At 42.5% G+C, this 19,290-nt stretch overlaps 4 protein-coding genes and 1 long non-coding RNA gene across 5 annotated transcripts; 2 read left to right on the top strand and 3 right to left on the bottom strand.

Moving 5' to 3' along the window:
* Positions 1 to 62: 62 nt before the first annotated feature.
* dnttip2 (deoxynucleotidyltransferase, terminal, interacting protein 2) lies at positions 63 to 6,211 on the bottom strand. The gene is made up of 7 exons (XM_068743083.1): positions 6,137 to 6,211; positions 3,092 to 5,121; positions 2,380 to 2,518; positions 2,070 to 2,165; positions 1,748 to 1,912; positions 1,444 to 1,553; positions 63 to 1,025 (listed from the first exon to the last, which is right to left on the bottom strand). The coding sequence occupies exons 1-7, from the start codon at positions 6,209 to 6,211 to the stop codon at positions 920 to 922; spliced, it is 2,721 nt and encodes a 906-aa protein (XP_068599184.1). The 3' UTR covers positions 63 to 919.
* LOC137899076 (uncharacterized) lies at positions 5,415 to 12,571 on the top strand. Its single transcript, XR_011105635.1, has 3 exons — positions 5,415 to 5,465; positions 9,142 to 9,222; positions 12,554 to 12,571. It is a non-coding gene; the product is annotated as an uncharacterized lncRNA (long non-coding RNA).
* Positions 6,956 to 11,644, bottom strand: gclm (glutamate-cysteine ligase, modifier subunit). Its single transcript, XM_068743085.1, has 7 exons — positions 11,359 to 11,644; positions 10,604 to 10,666; positions 9,691 to 9,775; positions 9,147 to 9,203; positions 8,854 to 9,056; positions 8,275 to 8,389; positions 6,956 to 7,986 (listed from the first exon to the last, which is right to left on the bottom strand). Exons 1-7 carry the CDS (start codon positions 11,488 to 11,490, stop codon positions 7,817 to 7,819), a joined length of 825 nt encoding a protein of 274 aa, XP_068599186.1. The 5' UTR covers positions 11,491 to 11,644; the 3' UTR covers positions 6,956 to 7,816.
* On the bottom strand, positions 12,548 to 15,835 carry LOC137899074 (serine/threonine-protein kinase NIM1). The gene is made up of 4 exons (XM_068743084.1): positions 15,814 to 15,835; positions 14,504 to 14,806; positions 13,888 to 14,156; positions 12,548 to 13,300 (listed from the first exon to the last, which is right to left on the bottom strand). Exons 1-4 carry the CDS (start codon positions 15,833 to 15,835, stop codon positions 12,548 to 12,550), a joined length of 1,347 nt encoding a protein of 448 aa, XP_068599185.1.
* A 905-nt stretch (positions 15,836 to 16,740) lies between these two features.
* On the top strand, positions 16,741 to 18,423 carry pole4 (polymerase (DNA-directed), epsilon 4, accessory subunit). Its single transcript, XM_068743771.1, has 4 exons — positions 16,741 to 17,089; positions 17,276 to 17,360; positions 17,558 to 17,599; positions 17,800 to 18,423. Exons 1-4 carry the CDS (start codon positions 16,838 to 16,840, stop codon positions 17,811 to 17,813), a joined length of 393 nt encoding a protein of 130 aa, XP_068599872.1. The 5' UTR covers positions 16,741 to 16,837; the 3' UTR covers positions 17,814 to 18,423.
* Positions 18,424 to 19,290: the final 867 nt, after the last annotated feature.

The raw sequence follows: 19,290 nt of genomic DNA, 5'->3' as shown, positions 1-19,290 counted from the left end.
GAATATTTTCATTTTAATTGAGGCAGTTGTCTATTTTAACCTCCTTAACGTCGGGGTGTTATCATTCAAACCACGCATTTACAGTGTCTTTTTTATTTACATTTCAAACCAGCCCAACCAGCCGCTGATCCTTGTTTGATTGCTTTTCTTTGAAGTCAGGAACTTTGCAGGCGTTATGTTCAAAAGCATAGCAGCGCCACTTCCCTCCCACCAATCAGCTGGGCCGCTTTCTTTAACACCCCACCGGTGGAACAAGATGGCTCTTTAAAGCTGTGTGAAAATGGCTCTGGTACACTGAAGCAACATTTTGTGTGTGTGTGAAGGTCTCAGGTCACAGAGCTTCAGCTGATTCTGGTCCAGCATTCACCTTGTTAAACTCTGAATAACACATAATATATATTCCTATTGCCTGTCACCTTAAGAGTAACTTTTAATTCGCCTTTGAGGAAAAAGCTCAGACACTAATTATTCTTAATGGTATAATATTTAATGAGGATCTTAAAGGGATCCTTAACGTCATCTCTATGGATTTGCCATGACGACACACTAAACACCGAGCGCTGTGCCGTTTGTCCGAAATGTTTCATCCCACGGAACTCGTCGCAGCTGAAGTCAGACGTTTTGTCAACACTAATGCAAGTCCAAAGAAAGTAGTTTAATTCAACCCATGCACGTATTATAGAATGACGAGAATTACTGCACAGCAAAATGTTAGAAAAATTAGCATCCATAGGTTTAAAATTCTGTTTCTAATGTAAGAATATCTTATATTCTATTGACTGCTCCACCAGTGCTGATGAAATAAACTTGAATTGTACTGATTTATGATTCCTGGTGTCAATGCATGTAATCTTGATTCATCTTTGGAGAGGACGAGTCTGCTGAAGATGTGATGACATCAGTGTCCGTGATAAGCCACTCAGATTTTCTTCTTGTGGACTTTGTTGCTCCTCTTCTTATTCCTCTTTCCAGCTCCCCGAGCTGCTCGCTCTGAAATTATTTGCTGGTACTTCTTTTTGTTTTTGCTGAAAAGAGAAGAGGAGCACATTTATGTTCCTATTTTTCAAAACCAGTGATTGACATTTCAAGATTTTCATTTTGCATTATGAGCATGTTGATTCTGTAATTTCCCTGCATGTCGGCACAAGTCTTACAGACGTCCTGCATTCCAAATTAATTTCTTATGGGAAAATGAAGCTACTGGCTGCATTGTCAGAACAAACAAATACTCTTATAACATATCGCTGGTTGGTGGTGATCTGTGGGAGTGGATTTATTTTAGTGGACACTGTAATAGTACAGCCACATCCAGTGACTGTTGGTTTCTATAACAACGCTCCGGTTTGCTGCAAACTGTCTGAACTCTATACTGTAGTTGGTAGTCATCATCATCATCATCATCGTCGTCTCAGATCAACATGCCGTGTTCAGATTTCAACTTACTGCCTAAACTCGGCATCGGCCAACAGCTCGTCCACCATCGTCCTCTTCCGGTCCTTCTTGGGAATGCGGGAATGATAGAAGTCAACCGGACTGTCCACCACTGTACCAACCTGTATGACACCAAGCACAAAGTTACACTCGCATTTTGGTCATCACAAGCCGCATGCTCAGTTCTTGCTCCTCCTTGTGTGGATTATTCAGATGCAGCAACATTAAGTTACTTGTCTGTTGGTGACGTTTACCGTACTCGATATTTAAAGAAGGCGGAGGTGCATGCGACTCGTTTTTTTTTTTTTTTACATACCTGGAAATATTTGGGAAAGCCATCCCTGTCATTCTTCTTGTAGAACCTCTTGGGATCCAGGGAGCCTCTCATCTTCAGGACTTGGAGGTCTCCCTTCAGCTCCTGAGAGAGCTCCGGGGCTCCCATATTAAACCAACCATCTCCTGTGGATTTTTCCCTCTCCACCTGGGAAAAGTCAGGATTGCAATCGCTTAATCAAAACCACTGTGGCTACCGTTGAAAACACAAATTTGGATTAAAAATAAATAAAAATGAGTGATAGAACTTTAGAAGATAGGAGCACAGCCAATAACAAACCAATGTATTAGTTTGTGAAACTTACCCTGCGCTTCGACTTTAAGGCTCGTTTGGACTCGGCGTATGGAGGCACTGCCTCCTTCTTTTCAAAGTCTGGTCCAATAACGCTCTTCTTCATCACCTGGGGACAACAAAACTAAATCTAAAGCATTGCAAAGAAATTCTATCAACACCTCACTATTCAGAGATAAAATGCCGACAATGAAAGTTATCATAAATACCACCATCTCAGATGTTATTGGATTTATTTATCCTTGCATAACTTTAGAGTTCATCATTCATTCTGCATCACAGTTCCCTTTTAAAGAGGGAAAAAAAATCTATCACTTATTTACCTCATCTTGGATCTTTTTTTCCTTTAGTTTTTGCAGGGAACTGGAGACTGGTTTTGATTTACTGCCATCAAAATTTATGTACAAGCCTCCAAGCTCCTTCATTCTGATGCCAGGGTCGATACGGCTGGACATCTCTTTCCTGAAACAAATTGGCAAAGAGAAAATTCCTCCGTCAGAGCAGTCGTGGCGTTTCTCACCTCTGTTCACTGTTATGTTGATCTACATAGTGGATGCACTGATTATTTGTGGTCGCTTCTAAATGTTTGTTGGAAAATCTGCGTCGTGACAAGATGGCCGTTACTTTCTACAGCGGCTGACTGCTCCTGAATAAAATAATAAAATGCACAAATAAATCACTGCGGGATGGGTAAAGGATTGCCCTTTGCTGTTCGAGCGCAATGTTTCTGCTCAGTAAAGTCGTCGCCTCGGTGACGAATGCTATGACGATGATGGTCAACAGTCAAGAGTCATTTAAGAATTAAACAACAACAAAATCATAAGGCACAAACTACTTGGGGCTAATTTATGAGGGAAGTTTGGTGAAACTAAAATGAGCAATTTAAAAAATATTGTCTGGGAAAAAAAGTAGGCATAAACTATTTCCAGGATTAAGAAAAAACAAAATTATTTATATTAATGTAAGTCGCATAATATCACATTTCTGCTGATGTATTTGTGTAGATTTCAGATTTTGTTCCATAATCATACTTACACCAAAGGATTTCTACTGGAGAACAGGATTTTAGCATCTTCATCCTCATCATCCCCCTCCTCATCCACGAAGTCCTCGCCTTGCTCCTCCTCCTCTAAGCCCTTGTCTTTTGTGGCCTTCACCTCCTCCATGTAGTACTGTTGGTCGGTGTCCTGCCCCGGCCGTGTGTCGATCACAAACAGTCCATCGACTGAGGTACCTGCTGCTGCGGCCTCGCCCACACGCACCAGATCTCCTTCTTCCTCCTCATCACAAACTTCCCCCTCATCCTTTTCCTCTACCTCCTCATCTTCATCTTCTTCATCACTGCTCAGCAGCAGATAGATTTTCTTTGCGTTGTTGCCAAAGACGTCTTCAGGTTGCTGTCCGGGAACAGAATCCACGGCGACGCTGTGCTCATTTATGCTAGATGTCGTTTGAATGGACTCAACTTGTGCATCGCTCGATTTAACCACCTGCTGAGCTTCACTACTCGATGTTCTGACTCCCATTTTGTCCTGCTCACTAGACAGGGCTTGCTCAGCAGCTTCCTCGTCCGCAGCATCGTCTCTCTGTTGAGGGGGGGCGCCCTCATCGGCTGCAGCCGCCGCTCCAGCCTCCTCTGTCGGTTCAGAATCCTTTCTGCATAATGCTAATGGCGCTGAATGGCAAGGCTTTGGCAGCTCTGTTGAATGGACCGTTTCCTGCATCGCGTCCATCTCGGAGGTGTTCCCATCTTTATTTTCATCGCACAGCTCCTCCTGCTGGTGCCTGACAGACACTGCAGATTTGGCATCGGCCTGAGTACAGATGTCCAGCGGCGTGTCTGATGAGTGGGATGAGCTTTCATCTGAAATGGCGATTGTTCCCTTTTCCACTCTTGTTGAATCTGCCTCATCTGATGCTGGATCAGTGTTTCTCACACCGTCGCTCTGGTCTCCGTCTACAGTTTGGTTCTCATTTCCCTCCAATAACGTGCAGTCTGCGTCCTCAGCAATAACCGTGGCCTCTAAAATGGAATCATTTAATGGAGTGTCCTTATCAGCCTTCTCTAGAACAATAGTGAGATACTTGCTGGAGCACTTGCTGATCCCGGAGCCTGCGCCACTGCTGCAGGGGGTCCCTCGGCTTTGCGGGGAGCAGGAGCTGCCCACTGGCGTTTGCATGTTGGTCGGTTCAGAGTCTGAGTCCAAGGCTTTAGGCATCCTGCGAAATGCCACCCCAGCAGTGGGCCCAGACTCAAACCCTTCAGAGTCACAAGACTGGGACTCACTAGCATCCACATTAGCTGCTCTCTTCCCCCCTGAGGCCCGGCCCCGTCGACTTCTTGGGGCCGGGGAAAGAGAGCTTTCAGAGCCTTCATCCAGGTGGATGGGGATGGGACCCCTTTGCCTTCTGGATCTTGTGACTCTTCGGCTGGTGGATTTGGTTACGTCGGTTCCCGAAATGCCCGACATGTAGCTGTCGGCGTCTGAGAGCTCGGAGTCGGGTTGGTGTTTGACGGACAATCTGGTGCAGGCAGCTTTTCTCTGACTTCTGGTGACCCTCTGCAATTCAGAGGGCAAAGCATTGTGGGACTCGGCCTCAAGCACCAAGTTGACCTTGGCATGCCCTTCACCGGAAGGAGCCGCAGCAGACTTTTCTGGATTCTTCTTCATCCTTAGGCTTCTCCGACTACTCCGGTCATCTCTGGATGCAGACCTTGCAGAAGAGCATGATTCCACCTCAGATATATCATCATCTTCCTGAATGACACGGGACCGTCGACTGCTCTTCCTGGTACCCGTCGGGGGTCGCTTGACTTCGGACACTGCAGAGCTGCAGGACTCCAAGTCAGACATGTCCGCTTCATGGACGAAGCCCACCGGCGTGGATGGCAGCTCTGGACTGTGGAGTCCGGATGCTCTGGTGGATCTTCTCTCTGGGGAGGTGGGTGTATGTTCTCCCTCCACATTTTCAAGATGGCTACTAGCGTCCACCAAGGCATGCTGGGTCGGGTTCTCTGCTGGTTTAGCAGAGCTCCTTGTTCTTCGGCCAGTAGAGGGCGTGGCCTGCGTGGCAGGAAAACAAGACAGAATTAATGGCACGGCTGGTTCGACAGCAAACGTTCAGCAAAAGACGTCGAGTCAACTAGAAACTAGACCTCCGCCGAGCTGCATTCCTTTCCTTTTTGGATCTACACCGTCCACATGTTGATCTGGATCATCATCAAAAGGTTCTAAAGTGTTCTCGGTATCTTTATACACCAACCATGAAAAGTAAAAGTGAATCAGTGTTGCTGTCTATTTTTAACTGATATTTTAATCCATCTTCAGATTTTCTTTTTCATCAAGATCCATCCAGCAGTCTTTCCTGCTAAGAAACCGTAAACTCCTCGTTTCCCTCCCATTCTCAGGTCAGTGTTCTTTCATTATCTTCTAGACTTTGAGAAATGTTCCCCGTGTCGATTAAAAAAAAAGGTTAATTCTTAATAACAAAACAAAAAAAAGAATGAAAATTAAGAGCTGCACAATAAATATAAAAGTGGGTCTCATCTTTTATTCTTAGAAAAGTATCAATAAAGTTCTTCCACCTCCAACAGAGACTGAGGCGTGTAGCTGCTGGGGGCCATTTTTAGTTTCCAGAAAATGGGATCAATCTAAAATAAACTATAGTCTTTGTTTTTGCTGCTAAAGAAAACTTTCGCCCATCTCAAAGGATTCGCTCTTAAGATGTTTTTAATGGTTTATAGATAGTAAGTCAGCCGAGAGGGTGAAAAACTTGGATCAGGCAACTCCCGTTTAATTTACGCGAAATGTTTGGTTCAGAGACGATCGCTGAAGTTAGCGGAACAGTAATGCCGTCCGCTCAGCCTCGTTTGCGTGGGCTTTCCTGGTATATTCAATATTTTCTGTTTTTCCCCACTCGTGTCATAACATGGATGCAGGCTATGAAAAGACCGACGGAGTCCACGTGACGTTCTCGCAGCCGCTTACGTCATTTAACAAACACAAAACACACAACGTCCTCCCTTCAAACGCAACACTTTCACCGCCGCGCTCTTTGACACAAGCGCGCCTGTCCCACCTGGACGTCCGCGGGCCGGACCGGGCTGGATTTACGTGGACTACACACGCGTACTCCTCTCCTGGTGGCCACCATCTTGCATGTTGAGGAAAAACTTCCTCTCGCTTCCCGTACGACGACTTTACTCGACCAATCGATTGACGATAATGAGATACAGGCCGAACATAGGATTGCAGAACTCCGATAACACACACTTTCTGCGTGAAGTGTTTCCATCGGTATTATTTAACTCTTTGCATTACTGTGGAGTCGTGTGATAACTTTCTCTCATCTCATCCACTCATTCTAGGTCACTGTGTGTGCGTGCGCGTGTTTTTGTGACATGCATGCATGTGTTTGTCTATAATAAAATAAAAGATAGATGATATTTTCATTCATGCCACTTGTGAATATCAGAGCAAAACAAAAATCCTTTAAAAAAAAAAAAACGTCAATGAGCACAAGGGTTTCCTTCTTAGTCTGTCAAAAATAAGAAAATCAATAACTTAATCAAATCAATCTTGATCTGAAGAGTCACACAACGTATCTACCGCTTTTACTTTGACAACGCATCACCAATGAGTTATTGATGCAGGAAGCCTCAATCTGAATAGCTGTCCAACTTTACCCAACTTGGGCAGAGCCTGTTTAATTCGATAGCATCACTGTGTGTAACAACAATAAAGTGCTATTATATTCTATTATATTCTGTTCTAACCTGTAACTCAGTGAAGTACAGTTAGTCGCCCCTTAGTTAATTTGACTAATTAAGTTCAGGAGCAAAGATAAAAGCCGTTTGACCAAAATCTTGATTCGTCGCACAAGCAATGATGAAACAAACACGTTTTACACATTTAATGAAGTCACTTCAGGACAGTTATGCATTAATGTTTACAGTACGACAGATGAAAACAGTACATTGTTATGATTATGATTCTTATACAAAACCCATCATCCAAGAGGTAACTAATTCTGAGACCCACTTCTTTTGAGTTTCCGGTACATCAGAGCAACGCATCAATCTCATGGGCACAAAGCAGGTGCACTTTATAGTGAATTATCCAAACAGTGCATGGTTAGAAAAAAAATAGAGCTACAAAACACTCACATGGATGTTTACCGTGTCATTTGAAAGTGATATTCAAAGTGATATTCAGCATCAGAAAATTTACTTTTCACATGAAGATTTAAATTGATCCTCAATTATGGAATGCTAATGGTGCTACACGTTTCCCCATGTTCACTTTCAGAATCTTAGGAAGCATTCTGTACTAAAGACAAGAACTGATATCCGTAGTCTGTGCAAACTTTCATTTAACACACCGCAGGTGAATGACAGGAACAAAAATGAGGCACTTGAAGTCAGAACTGTCTCCATGAATCAAAGACGAGGTGATATTTCCATTGTTAAAGCAGCTCCTAATGTGTTGATAGAAGGCCGATGGACCAGTGTAGCAGTCAAAGTCATCAGCTGCGAACGCTTTCAGGTCCGGGCTCAAGAAGGACCCCGCAGTTCATTACGGTAATGAATACCCGAATCGCTTAATATAAATCACAGACACCCAAAATAAAGATAAACGATAACTTCAGTGGAGATTGGCAGCATTGAATGTTCACAGCCGTTATATTTCATGTTGTGTTTGTGTATGAAAGAGGAGGAAAATGGCTTCATCCATGCGACGTCTTCCCTTACGGGGCGCGCTAGGGGCTCGCCTTCCTCGCATTGACGAGGTAGCCCTTAGCCTTGATGATGCCTCTGCTCTTGACAATGATAGAATAGCGCAGCACCCATTCCAGCCTCCAGTCAGCAATGTTGAGGTTCTGCGTCCCCCCCTGCACCGCCTCCTGGAATGTGGCTGCTGATATGAGCTCTGCAGACCGGAGACACAAGGCCAAGAGAGAAGTGAACCGAGCGGCCAACACACGAAAATGGCAGAGCCCGTCCGAGATGGGATTTCTGCATTTTTATGCTCCTCTGCTGTCGTGTGGAAGAATATTTTGTTTCGTTCTGACCCTTGCGTTGAGACGGTTAGTCTTGGTCACTTCATACATTCCGTTTACCCCTCCATTGAATGACATACATAGGCTAAGGAATCTTGAAGTCCGTTAAATAAACTTTTCACATACAGAAATGTCAGTTCATGGACGTAAAATCTCACCTTTGGGATCATTGTGTGTGAGCAGCTGGATGTCAAACTCCTTAGCAAAGGCTGTGAGGTCAGGAGGCATCACACAGCAGGAGGCCAGGTTGACCTGGTTACTGCTGGGCTTCACCTGCACAAGGGAACGACAAGCGACCATCAGTGACAGAAATATTATTGATATTTTTTGTTAATACCGTTCAATCACGGATTGAATCAACTTTACTGGAGGTTTTACTAAATAAATCTGAGCCGAGGCTCATCATCACAAATCAGCAGGAATCTGATCGTTTCAATTCCCCTGACACACGTTGCCGTACATTCAGGTGCGCATTTGCACCGATCGCGCGCACACCAATGGTGAACAGTCAAATGGACCACTATGACTGTCAACTCAACAAAAAGTACAAGAACTAAAAGCCTTCTGTTAATTTAAAACATGACCTGGCGTACCAATGCTGGTTCAGCATGTTTGTTGTAAATGTGGAACGGATGTGTTCACACTGATGCCTGATCGCAAACACCAATAGTCAAGGCATAAAAGAGTATCAGTGTGAACGTAGTCGCATTATCGCCGGCCGCTGGACTCCCACTCACCTGAGCCCAGTTGTAGAGCTGCTCCAGCAATTCTTTGTCCAGTTCTGAGGTGCCAATGGCAGCGATCCGCCGGCTCCTGACCAGAGCCTCCAGCTCCTCCCAGGCCGGCTGAAGGTCAGTCAGAGTTTGGGCGTCACCCTCCGGGGTCCCAGGCGGTGCTATGATAACAGAGTCAAGCTGGGACACCGCCAGAGTCCGACAGGCTGTAGACGAGAGATAAACAAGGTACGTCAAAAAACGGTTCACATCGACAGCCTTGTTTTAATTTTTATTTCTAATATTTTAAAGCTCACCCATCTCCACTGCGTCTCTGATAGAGGACTGGACCGAATCACACAGGAACAGCTTGACTGCAAAGGTAAGGCAACTGTAAGTATGTTGGTCTCCCAAATGTCCCCGGTCGGTCTGAGTCACAGCTACCACTTGTTGACACGCGCATTGATTTTGATTCATTTAAAGCAGAAATTAGGAAACTCTGTTCAAATGTTCACTCGTCGTCTTCACTAATGTCCGTAACGACCGAACAGTGCATATAAATTATCCGCGAATCGCTGCACACAAGACACAAGTCGGTTGGAGGCAACTCCTGTACCAACATGGAGCCGCTGTACATTCCACACAAACTACTCGAGCACTGAGGGAAATTAACTTGAAAGAGACATTTCCTCCATCCGCATTTGAAAAAATTGGTCTTCATTCTTCACCATGACTAGGAAATGTATTTTGTCTTTTAACACCAATTAAAGATATCGCTTATTTAAGCCAACATGACCTGAACAAAGTTCACTTGAAACAAAAGACTTTTGCTCTACAGATTTTAAAGTTCTTGTTGTGGACCTGAAACTTTCAGCTCCTCCCGCTCTTCAGGTGAAATAGCGTCAGTTTCCTGGGGAACGGAGCAATCCAGTACATCTGGAAAGTCCTGGATGACAAAGAAAACACTTTCACTGTGCATCTCGTTTTGTGAAGTATGCATTGTGCCTTCTTTAAAATAATGACATTTCCTGCACAACAGGAAAGACAGCCAGCAGTTGAGTTGAGAGAAGACATGAAGGGAGGAGAGTGATTATTTCACAACGTGCATTACTTGTATGACTTTAATTGCTTTGCAGCTGAAGCTCTAATTAAATGTAGGACTTTTCTGGTTCACTCGTTCACGCAAAACATGCACTTTTGTTAAAAGGTGCGACACACCCATTTAGATTTATGTTAACGAGTAATTATTAATCTGCCTTCGTTTTGCTGTTCGTTACTGAACGTCTAGGTGCGTCAGTCACTTTAAATCGGTGAAATCATGAGAGATCGGTGGAAGAAACGGTCATCGAGTCGCACACTTTTTATTCAAATGTTCCGTCAGACGCTGCGTGACAAGTTCATATTCAAGCGTAAAGAGCCAAACTCGATCCCGATCAACCGGATAACCGCCTCTTCTGGCAAATATGATTAAGAAGTTTGCTCTACTGTAAGGTTCAAGTTGTACCTCGCTAAATCTTTTGCGTAACGCTGTCGCAGTTCTCTCTCCTGTTGCAGAGAGCACAAACCACCGGGTGCCAGCATTCAAATGAATGTAAAAAAACGTCTGTACAGGTCACCATCAGCAGCCACGATGCACATGAGGCATACCGGCCCCGTCTTTGACGTTCATCACTACAATTACTTTAATTTTAACAATGCTGGAAAGTCTGAATCCAATCAGGACAATCAGATTACATGAAAATAGTAAACAAACAAACTGGAAAATGTCTCCCACCTTAGATGGAGCTTTTACTGAAGTAAACCAGTCACTCAGCGTGGCTTGAATGCAGTCCTGCAGCTGAAACAGCAAACAGAGAAAGGAACCTATCTGTGAACACTTTTCATAAAACTGCAAAAGATGTGACAGATATGTTGCTGAAAGAGAGGATAAAGCTCTGCTGGAGGGGCAGATGCAACAAGAAGAGTCCTAAATAAATTACATACTAAAACAATACGTCTGCCGTTCGACCACAAAGGCCCGATTCAACGCGTCTCCTCCGAGCAGTCGATGTGTCTGCTGCTAGAACCCTGCGTGGCATCTATCTGGGTTCTAATCTGAGGTTCTGCGGCTGGTTCCTTGGGTGAACTTATCCTCAGCGGCAGAGGCGACCCTTGGTCTTCTGCTGCTGCGTTTCGCATCAATAATTTATTGCACCATTCATAAAGTCAGGTCGGATTGCACAACGAGTCAACTTTACGTTTTCACCGTGTAAACAAGGCAGACTAGATTTTTTATACTAATCTATTTGAGCGGAAGAGAAATGCAGTCCAGCGTCGCATATGAAGTTAATGTACATCGATAGGTCATTTTGAAATACTCCGTTACTAACAGCTCCTCTACGTTACACTACTCTCAGTGAACACGCAGTTCCTGTTTGCTAACTTTAGTTAAACACTAAACTGAATATCGAGCTAGCGTAAAGGCTAAGCTAGTAAGCTAAACACAACACACAGCGCCTTTTGCATTAGACGGGCTTTCCGGTCTCTCACCTCTTCGCTGGGGGAGGACGGACACTTCTTTTTCAGGCGACTCCGGTTGACTAGATTGCCAGTGTGCAGCCTGAGAGTCTTAGCCTGGTTCAACAATACCGTCGCCTCGGTGTTCATGTTTTGCGGGTCCATGTGGTTCTTGGGCTCCGGAGCTAACGAGGTGCAAAGCCGCTGTCGCTGCGCCGAATGTGGTGGCCCGGCCGGCTACTCGACACCATTTATTAGCGCACGTAAATGAGAAACGCCTGCTGTCAGCATGACTTGCAGTCGTTGCGGAACGCCCCGATGTTCGGTCGTTGTTTCTGTCAAGCCGGTCGGTCACGCCTACCCGGACAGGATAACGCGACGGACCAGCGACGTCCGGAATACAGAACTGGATATCCGGTAAAGTTCCGTGTTTGAGCTCTGGATGGTGGCGTCACAGATAAAAAAAAATTAATTCAGAATACAAATAATTTACAAATTAATATGTTCTGGTATTGAGCTCAGACATGCAAAAATACCTAGCGTTTCATTTACATAATTATCTGTGTGACAGAAAGCACTTGAGATGGCTTAAAAATCCATTTCAGAACTAAATGCTAAATCCTGATTGAATCATGAGAGGAATCTAGAAGAAGCAATCGTGTTTAAAAGTACCTTTATTATAATTAATTAACTTAAGCCTTACACTTTGCAAGATCACATCAGACTTTATGAACATTTTGCCTTAAAACATAAGCACATTAGCATAATAATTAAAGTACACAATAACAAGATTCAATTAAAATCAAACGATGTGCATTTGGGTTTTTGTAACAATGATCAAATGCGTATAATATATAATATTTATCGAATTGCGTTGAACAACTCTTGATGACAACATACTGTTTTATGCGTTGCTCTTGTTGCATGTGGTTTAGCTTTATTCCCAGGGCATATTGTGTTTCCCAGGTTTATTTCTGTTGGATCACGAATGTTCTCGTGTCTTTCATTAGGATTACCACTGACCTGGGATTAGTGCAATAGATGTATGCACCGACTAAGAGGGTTTGAATAATGCTCATAGCCATATGGTGATTGATCAAGCATGTTGTGCGTCAGTAAGGTTGTGGCTGGTGGCATAATCCGCACAGATCCGAAAACCCATAGCGATAGGCTCCTGTTTATGGTGAAGTGTGGCCACATCTAAAGCCAGTCTTTGTTCTCATTACAGTACAACACAGACAGATGAAGGGGCGTGTTTGCACATATGTGTGACAGACCAGTTTGTTGGACTCTCATACTCATCAGGGGAAAGTGCTGAATAGCCTACAGCCTCCACTGACCTCCTCTTCTGGACCCGATGGAGAAGGATCCGATAGGTCCCCGTCAGTGGGCTCCTACAGTCCAAGCAGGGATTGTTTTGGAAATGGATAGTCACAATGCCCAGATCTGACAACAACTGCTTCACCTCCTGCGCCTCTGAACATAGAACCTGGCCAGCATGGGCAAAGTGGGCTGGGGACAGGGGCAACATGACGTACGGATGGGGGTACTCGATCCCCTTTAGCCAAGCACCGTTTGTAATCTGTGTGAGTGAAGTGCGATCGGCAGGCACAGGCCGCAGCATGCCTTTAATGACCAGCTGGCATGGATCAGGCACATAAGCAGGGATGCTGTAGGCCCCCTGGAGGATGCAGCGCTTCAGCCTTCCCAGGTTTTCCCCATAAAAGGGCATAGTGGCCGTCACCAGGAAGTACAAAAGGATTCCTAAAGCCCAGGTGTCTGAATAGCGTCCGATGTAGCCTTTATCCTTAAACAGTTCGGGAGCAGCGTACGGCGGCGAGCCACAGAAGCTGCTGAGGAGGTCGTCAGGGCCGCTCTCTGCGCTGAAGCCAAAATCTCCCACCTTGATGCAGTAGGAGGAGGTGTAGAAGATGTTCTCTGCCTTCAAGTCTCTGTGGACGATGTTCTTGTCATGCTGAAATGTCAAAAAAAGAGGAACAATTCAGTTAGTTCTCTTTCAACATCCTATATTATATTATATATATATATTAGGATATTAATAATCAAATTGTTGCCTTTTTCTGCACAAATAATCTTGTTTTGAGTATTGTTGGGTGGAATTAATAAAGTATTCAGGTTGTATATTTATAAGTCTGATATACTTCCATTTTTTTCTACTTATGTTTGCCTGACTGTTACACTTTGATTGTTATTAGTTGTTTGTCACATTTGATAATTTTAAATAATATAAACAACTTTGGGAAGTACAATGCATTGTTACTGTACTGTACCAGTATTTTGGTTAAAATAACTGCCCTCTTTTCCTAAATTATGGGTCATTTTGTCAGCATTGACCATATACTCATATCGTCCCAGTTTAAGTCTAAGAATCTAGTGCCGTTTCCTTTAATTTCCTGTAACCTCTCGAATAATCCCTATGAATAAAAAAAAAAAATTAAATGGTCAATAAAATGTACAAAATTGAGCTGTCGAAACAATTCGAATGTGTCAGACTCAGCCCTTAATTACTTTGATTAAAATTATATAATCACGAAAACCCACCATGTGTTTAACAGCAGAGATGATTTGTGCAAAGACTATCTTTGTTTCCACGTCATTCAGTTTCCCCCTGGTCGTAATTCTGGAGAAGAGGTCTCCACCGCTGCCATACTCCATCATCAGATACAGCTTCCTGCTGGTCTCGAACACCTCGTAAAGCCGAACGATGTTTGCATGGCACAGCCTCTCCATACAGCTGATCTCTGATGATGTCAACAGCTGGTTCCTCTTGTCTAGGCGCATCTTGTCCATGACTTTGACAGCAACTCTCTCTGAATTAAAAAAGTGGAAGGGGGTTACTGACAAGATTTAGAAACAACTATCAAGGTCAGAATAAGGATAGAGATATACTATAGGAGGTGAAAACCATTGTTACAAGCACATGAGGAAAACTATTAATTAATGCATTTCTCTATTTTAATGTTTTGCATTATTTAAATTAAGACAAAATGTAGCTAAGAACAAAAATACCCAACAGTTCAGCCTGCACACTCCTGCACATGTATAATGTACCACAGAAATTAAAGGTACTGCAGGTGTCAGGGACGATCTGTGACAGTCAGAGAAACATTCAGGGGATCAATAAAAAAAAACACATTAATAAGACATCATTTCTGACCTTTTGTTAAGGCATGAATGCCCAACCTGACTGTAGAGAAGTTTCCCTGTCCAATCTCTCCACGCAGTTCATAGAAGCCAACCCTTCTACCGAGCATCAGGTCATTGACCATCTTCTCGTTGTGGGCCATGTCGTGGACGAGCCTGTCAAACGTTGACTGCCTCATCCTCTCTGCTTGGGTCAGCTGGGAGATTCCACACTTGACCACAGAGGCGGGGGGCTTGGATGTCTTCTCCACCTTTGGAGCCTCTTCTTTCGATTTTTTGCTCCCTTTCTGCTTCGGCCAGAGGTGAGATTTGATGGCTTGCAAATAAAAGAAAAAGGATGAATCTTTCTTTTGTGCCTTTACAAAAGAAAATAAATCAGCATATGGACTGTGTTCCACATATCAAGATTAAATGGGACTATATGAGGAATAATGTACTTTTGACTAAGATAAATTTTACATAACACCTACCTATTTGTATTTTTTTTACCTGCTTATTGAAGTCTCACAGGCTGCAGAAATAGTCCAAGTGCTCTATGTATAGAGCAATGGTAATGAGATTAGCCTCCCTGTTAATGAACTTAGTCCAGTTTTACCACATGTAAGACGTCTGGCCTCTCCATGTCAACTCTGACCTGTCCTTTGTTTGTGTGTGTTCATTTGCTTCATACGGTGTATGTGATGACAGAGAGGAGTAAACTTCAGATTTCTTTCTGTTTTTTCTAGTTTTTTCGGATTGTATGTATTTTATTCTATTCCATGCGTTAAAGAATAAAATAGAATCACAGTGAATGTGATTGTAAAATACAGTACTGTGAAATGTGAATAATAAAACAAATCTAGTGATTTTATTACTTTAGTTAAATGTGGAATTGCAAAAGAAAAGACATTCTTAATCCTAGCCATTCTAAACCTCTGTGAACATGTACTGGCTGTTTTACTGTTAACAAATTGTATTACCATTTGATTGGAATCCATTTAGATATTTTGGGTCTTGTGTATCCTTTATATTTGTCACTAATGCAGGAAATTAAATATTTTCCCCACTTCTGTAGGCTACAAAGTCAGCAATTTCAAATGTTAAAGGATCATAATAGTTTGCAATAATCCATGTTACTGATGTATTAAAAACCAAAGCACACCATAGGAAGGAAATTAAAATAGTAATACAGAAATTATTTTTTTTACGTACATAATTAGAGCTCGTGCTTTTTTCATAAAGAGTGCCTTCTAAAATTTGTCAGTCAAATTGTCAAGGTTTAAAATACAGTTCTTGTAGTAACAAATCCATACAGACAGAATTATGAGGAATCATTACACTTACCTGGGAGCTGCGGGTCCTTCATGTTGTTCCCTCAGGCTGCAGCACCTGACTGGGAAAGGTGGAGTAAATCACTGCCCACAATCCTATTAACACAGTGTATTAGTGGACGGCTAACTTTGTTATCTGGCATAGACTAACATAATTAATGTGCTGAGTATGCATGTTTAAATAATTAACTAATCATACTTCATATTAGATTTTATACTGAACTAGAAAAGCACTCAGAGAGTGCAGACCTCCACCAAGCAGCTCATTCCCCTCATAATTAGATGCACCATGTTGATGTGGATCATCACCAAAAGGTTATAAATGGTTCTCTTTATCTTTATACACCAACCATGGAAAGCAAAAGTGATCCAGAGTTTATGTGTATTTTAACAGATTTTTGAATCCGTAAATGGAGTTTTCAATGTTAAAATGCAATATTTTTTCCAAATGCCATTCTGGATCCGATCCGGTTGAAATTCGGCAGTGAGATAGAGGATCCCACTTCAGATGACTGTGTCAAATTACATAAACATTGGTCATTAATAAACCGAGATAAAGAGGGGGGGGGGGATTGAATCTCCATTGACTGCAATGTTACAGAGAATCTTCAAGTGATCCAGAATCTCGTGTGGATCATCACCCAAAATGTAATCAACTGGTAAGATCCCAAACATTTCCTGAAAATGTCATCAAGATCCGTCCAGAACGTTTCGGGTTATCTTGTTAATATTATAGACAAACAAACCAAGCAGGCGAAAACAACCCCCTCATCGGAAGTCGTGAGACTCCGGAACTGGTCCTTAAATCTAGCCAATCGCCGGAGATTGGCTTGTCCAATAAGAGACGAGGCTATTTGGCGGGAGAGGAAAAGGCGGGACATTATCTTATTCTCTCCAATCAGCGGTGATCCCTCGCTGACACACCGGAAGAGACCGTGCTGGCGCGCTGCTGGTGTGATGCGCGCATGTAATATGTAGCTCAGTAGGATAGTAAATCGCTGTATGCATATTTAACGTAAAAAAAAAGAAAAAGAAAAATGGCGGCAGCAGTGGCTCCACCTGTCAACCCCACAGAGCACAACCTCGACCGGTGCGGGACCGAAGAGGAGAGCCGTGGAGCCGAGGCGGAAGAGGAGCGCAACCCGCAGCAGACAGGCCCCGCAGCCGCCGCCGGGACGCACAGCCGACTGTCCAAACTCCCGTTGACCCGCATCAAGGCGCTCATGAAGACCGACCCGGACGTGTCGCTCGCCAGCCAGGAATCTGTGTTCATCATCGCTAAAGCCACGGTAAATTAAGTCCTGCGAATTATTCCCGTTATTCCCACAATGAGATTCCGTGTCTGTGTGGAGGAAACGCGTCTACTCTGCAGAAATAAATGTAGGAAATGGGGTGTTACTTTCTGAAATTGCGTTATCCTTAGATGCTGATGATGTAATAATAATAATAATAATAATGCATTTATTTCTGCTCAGGAGTTGTTTGTTGAAATGATCGCCAAAGACGCGCTCGTTTATACCCAGCAAGGAAAGAGGAAAACCTTGCAAAGAAAGGACCTGGGTAAGTGGAGTAAAACATTGTGTTTAACAGCTCTTATGATTATTTTGTTGTTTGCTTCTTGTTTTTTGAACAGCACTTTGTTTTCAGCTCTTGCTTGTTCAAAATGCTCCATAAGTAAATTTTGAGTTGATTTATTTCTCACAAAAGTTGATGCAGTGGAGATTTGATTATGTTTAACACATTGTCTTCCCATACAGATAACGCAATAGAAGCCATAGATGAATTTGCATTCCTTGAAGGTAAGCCCAGCTAAGGTATTAAAAATTAGTTTAGTTTTTGTTAGTCTATCACCAGATAGACTAAATAATATAGTGTAGAAATAAAATAACAATACTGAAAATGTAATACACCGCATGTTCATGCACACACATGTATATTTATAGGACTTTATTGCAACATTTGTCCAGTTAATATTAATTCTTCTTTATTTTCTCTGTAGGCACGTTGGATTAAACGGCACATTAAGCAGTGCTTCAGGACATCGCAGGGACATTTGTTGTACTTTTATAAGTCAAGTTATGAACTTGATTTTCATAAAAGTTCTTTCTACGATGTGACATAAGATTTATTTTCATACATAAAGGTGGATACTTCATTGGTATTGTGTAAATGTTGTGTAAATACCGGTATATATGAAATACAACTGTATAACAAACTAAATGGCAATTTTAAGCTCAACTGGATTTGTGTTATTATGAAGTTCTGGTTGCTTAGAATAAATGAAGATACTTCCACACAAAGGAAAGATGTTTCAATATAAAAAATAATAATTTCTGTTTAATGCATAACATTAAAAATCATTAAAATAGATGAAGATGTGGAGATTAGACTTCTTGCACAACACAGCGTCTGCAGCATGAGAGTTTGCATTAGGAATGAATCTGAATCTCCTCAGACCTGAGATGTGTGTTATTCCTCCTGGCAGGATTTGTTAAAATACATCAAAAGTGTTTGGCTTCACACTCTAAGTCAAGATCCACATGTTTTTGTAAATGAGGATTTTCAAAATAAATGGCTGAGTGTGTTTAAGCTGAGTTTCTGGGTTTATGTTTGGTGGAGTAATGAAACAGAACTGTGAGAAGCACAGATGTTTGGTTCCAGAGAGCACCAGTCAACTCCCTGCAGAGGAATGCCTGACTGGCACATGGGATCATAGAGTACTCTTTTCTAATAAAATATAATCTCATGTTGAAGAGTTAGAATTTATTCTATTTCCACAATCAATAAAGACATTCCACCAAGGAAATCTCATGTGAAAAGAAAATGTGGAGCCTCCTTTCCACAGCAGGACATGAACAATAAAACTAGGACTGGCTTATTTCCTTCATATTCATGGGACTAAATGAGACTAAATGCTTGATTTAAATGTGATAGCGTAGCATCTTTTCCTTTAAAACCAAGTCTTTCAAAAAAAAAAAAGTCTTAAAGATATTCAGGGATCAATCATCAAATTGTTTATTGACCAATGGTCATTTGTGCAAGTTGTGTTTATATTTGTGTGTCTGTTGGCAATTGCTGTAAAACATTTGTGCATGATTGTGGGCATTGTTCAAATGTTGTAGAGATTTGTGTGTGTGTCCTGGTAGGTTTGTTTTCATTCAAAATGGTTTTACTGCATTTGCACCAAAATAAAGCCCAAATCAAGACTGTAGAACAACAATACCTTTATTTTCTCCCTGTCCTGGAGTCATTATTCAGAGCAAAGGTATAAAGTTTTCAGTAACTCCAGAGACAGTATAAGTACACTACAGAATCATCAAACTGCATCATGAACATAAAGTAAAGGCAGGATAATCAGTCTATTAAAAATAGGAGAATGCAATAACGGAACCAAATATTTTTACCTTGCTCTGGAACAAATAAACCAAACTACAGGTGTGGAAATGCTGCGTTAGTATGTTCATTCATCCATTCACCTTCCTGAAGACAA

Source organism: Brachionichthys hirsutus, chromosome 9 (assembly GCF_040956055.1).
Source record: "Brachionichthys hirsutus isolate HB-005 chromosome 9, CSIRO-AGI_Bhir_v1, whole genome shotgun sequence".
Classification (NCBI taxonomy): Eukaryota; Metazoa; Chordata; class Actinopteri; order Lophiiformes; family Brachionichthyidae; genus Brachionichthys; species Brachionichthys hirsutus.
The sequence above is the reverse complement of the archived record's forward strand: the minus strand, read 5'-3'. Positions and strand labels throughout refer to the sequence as shown.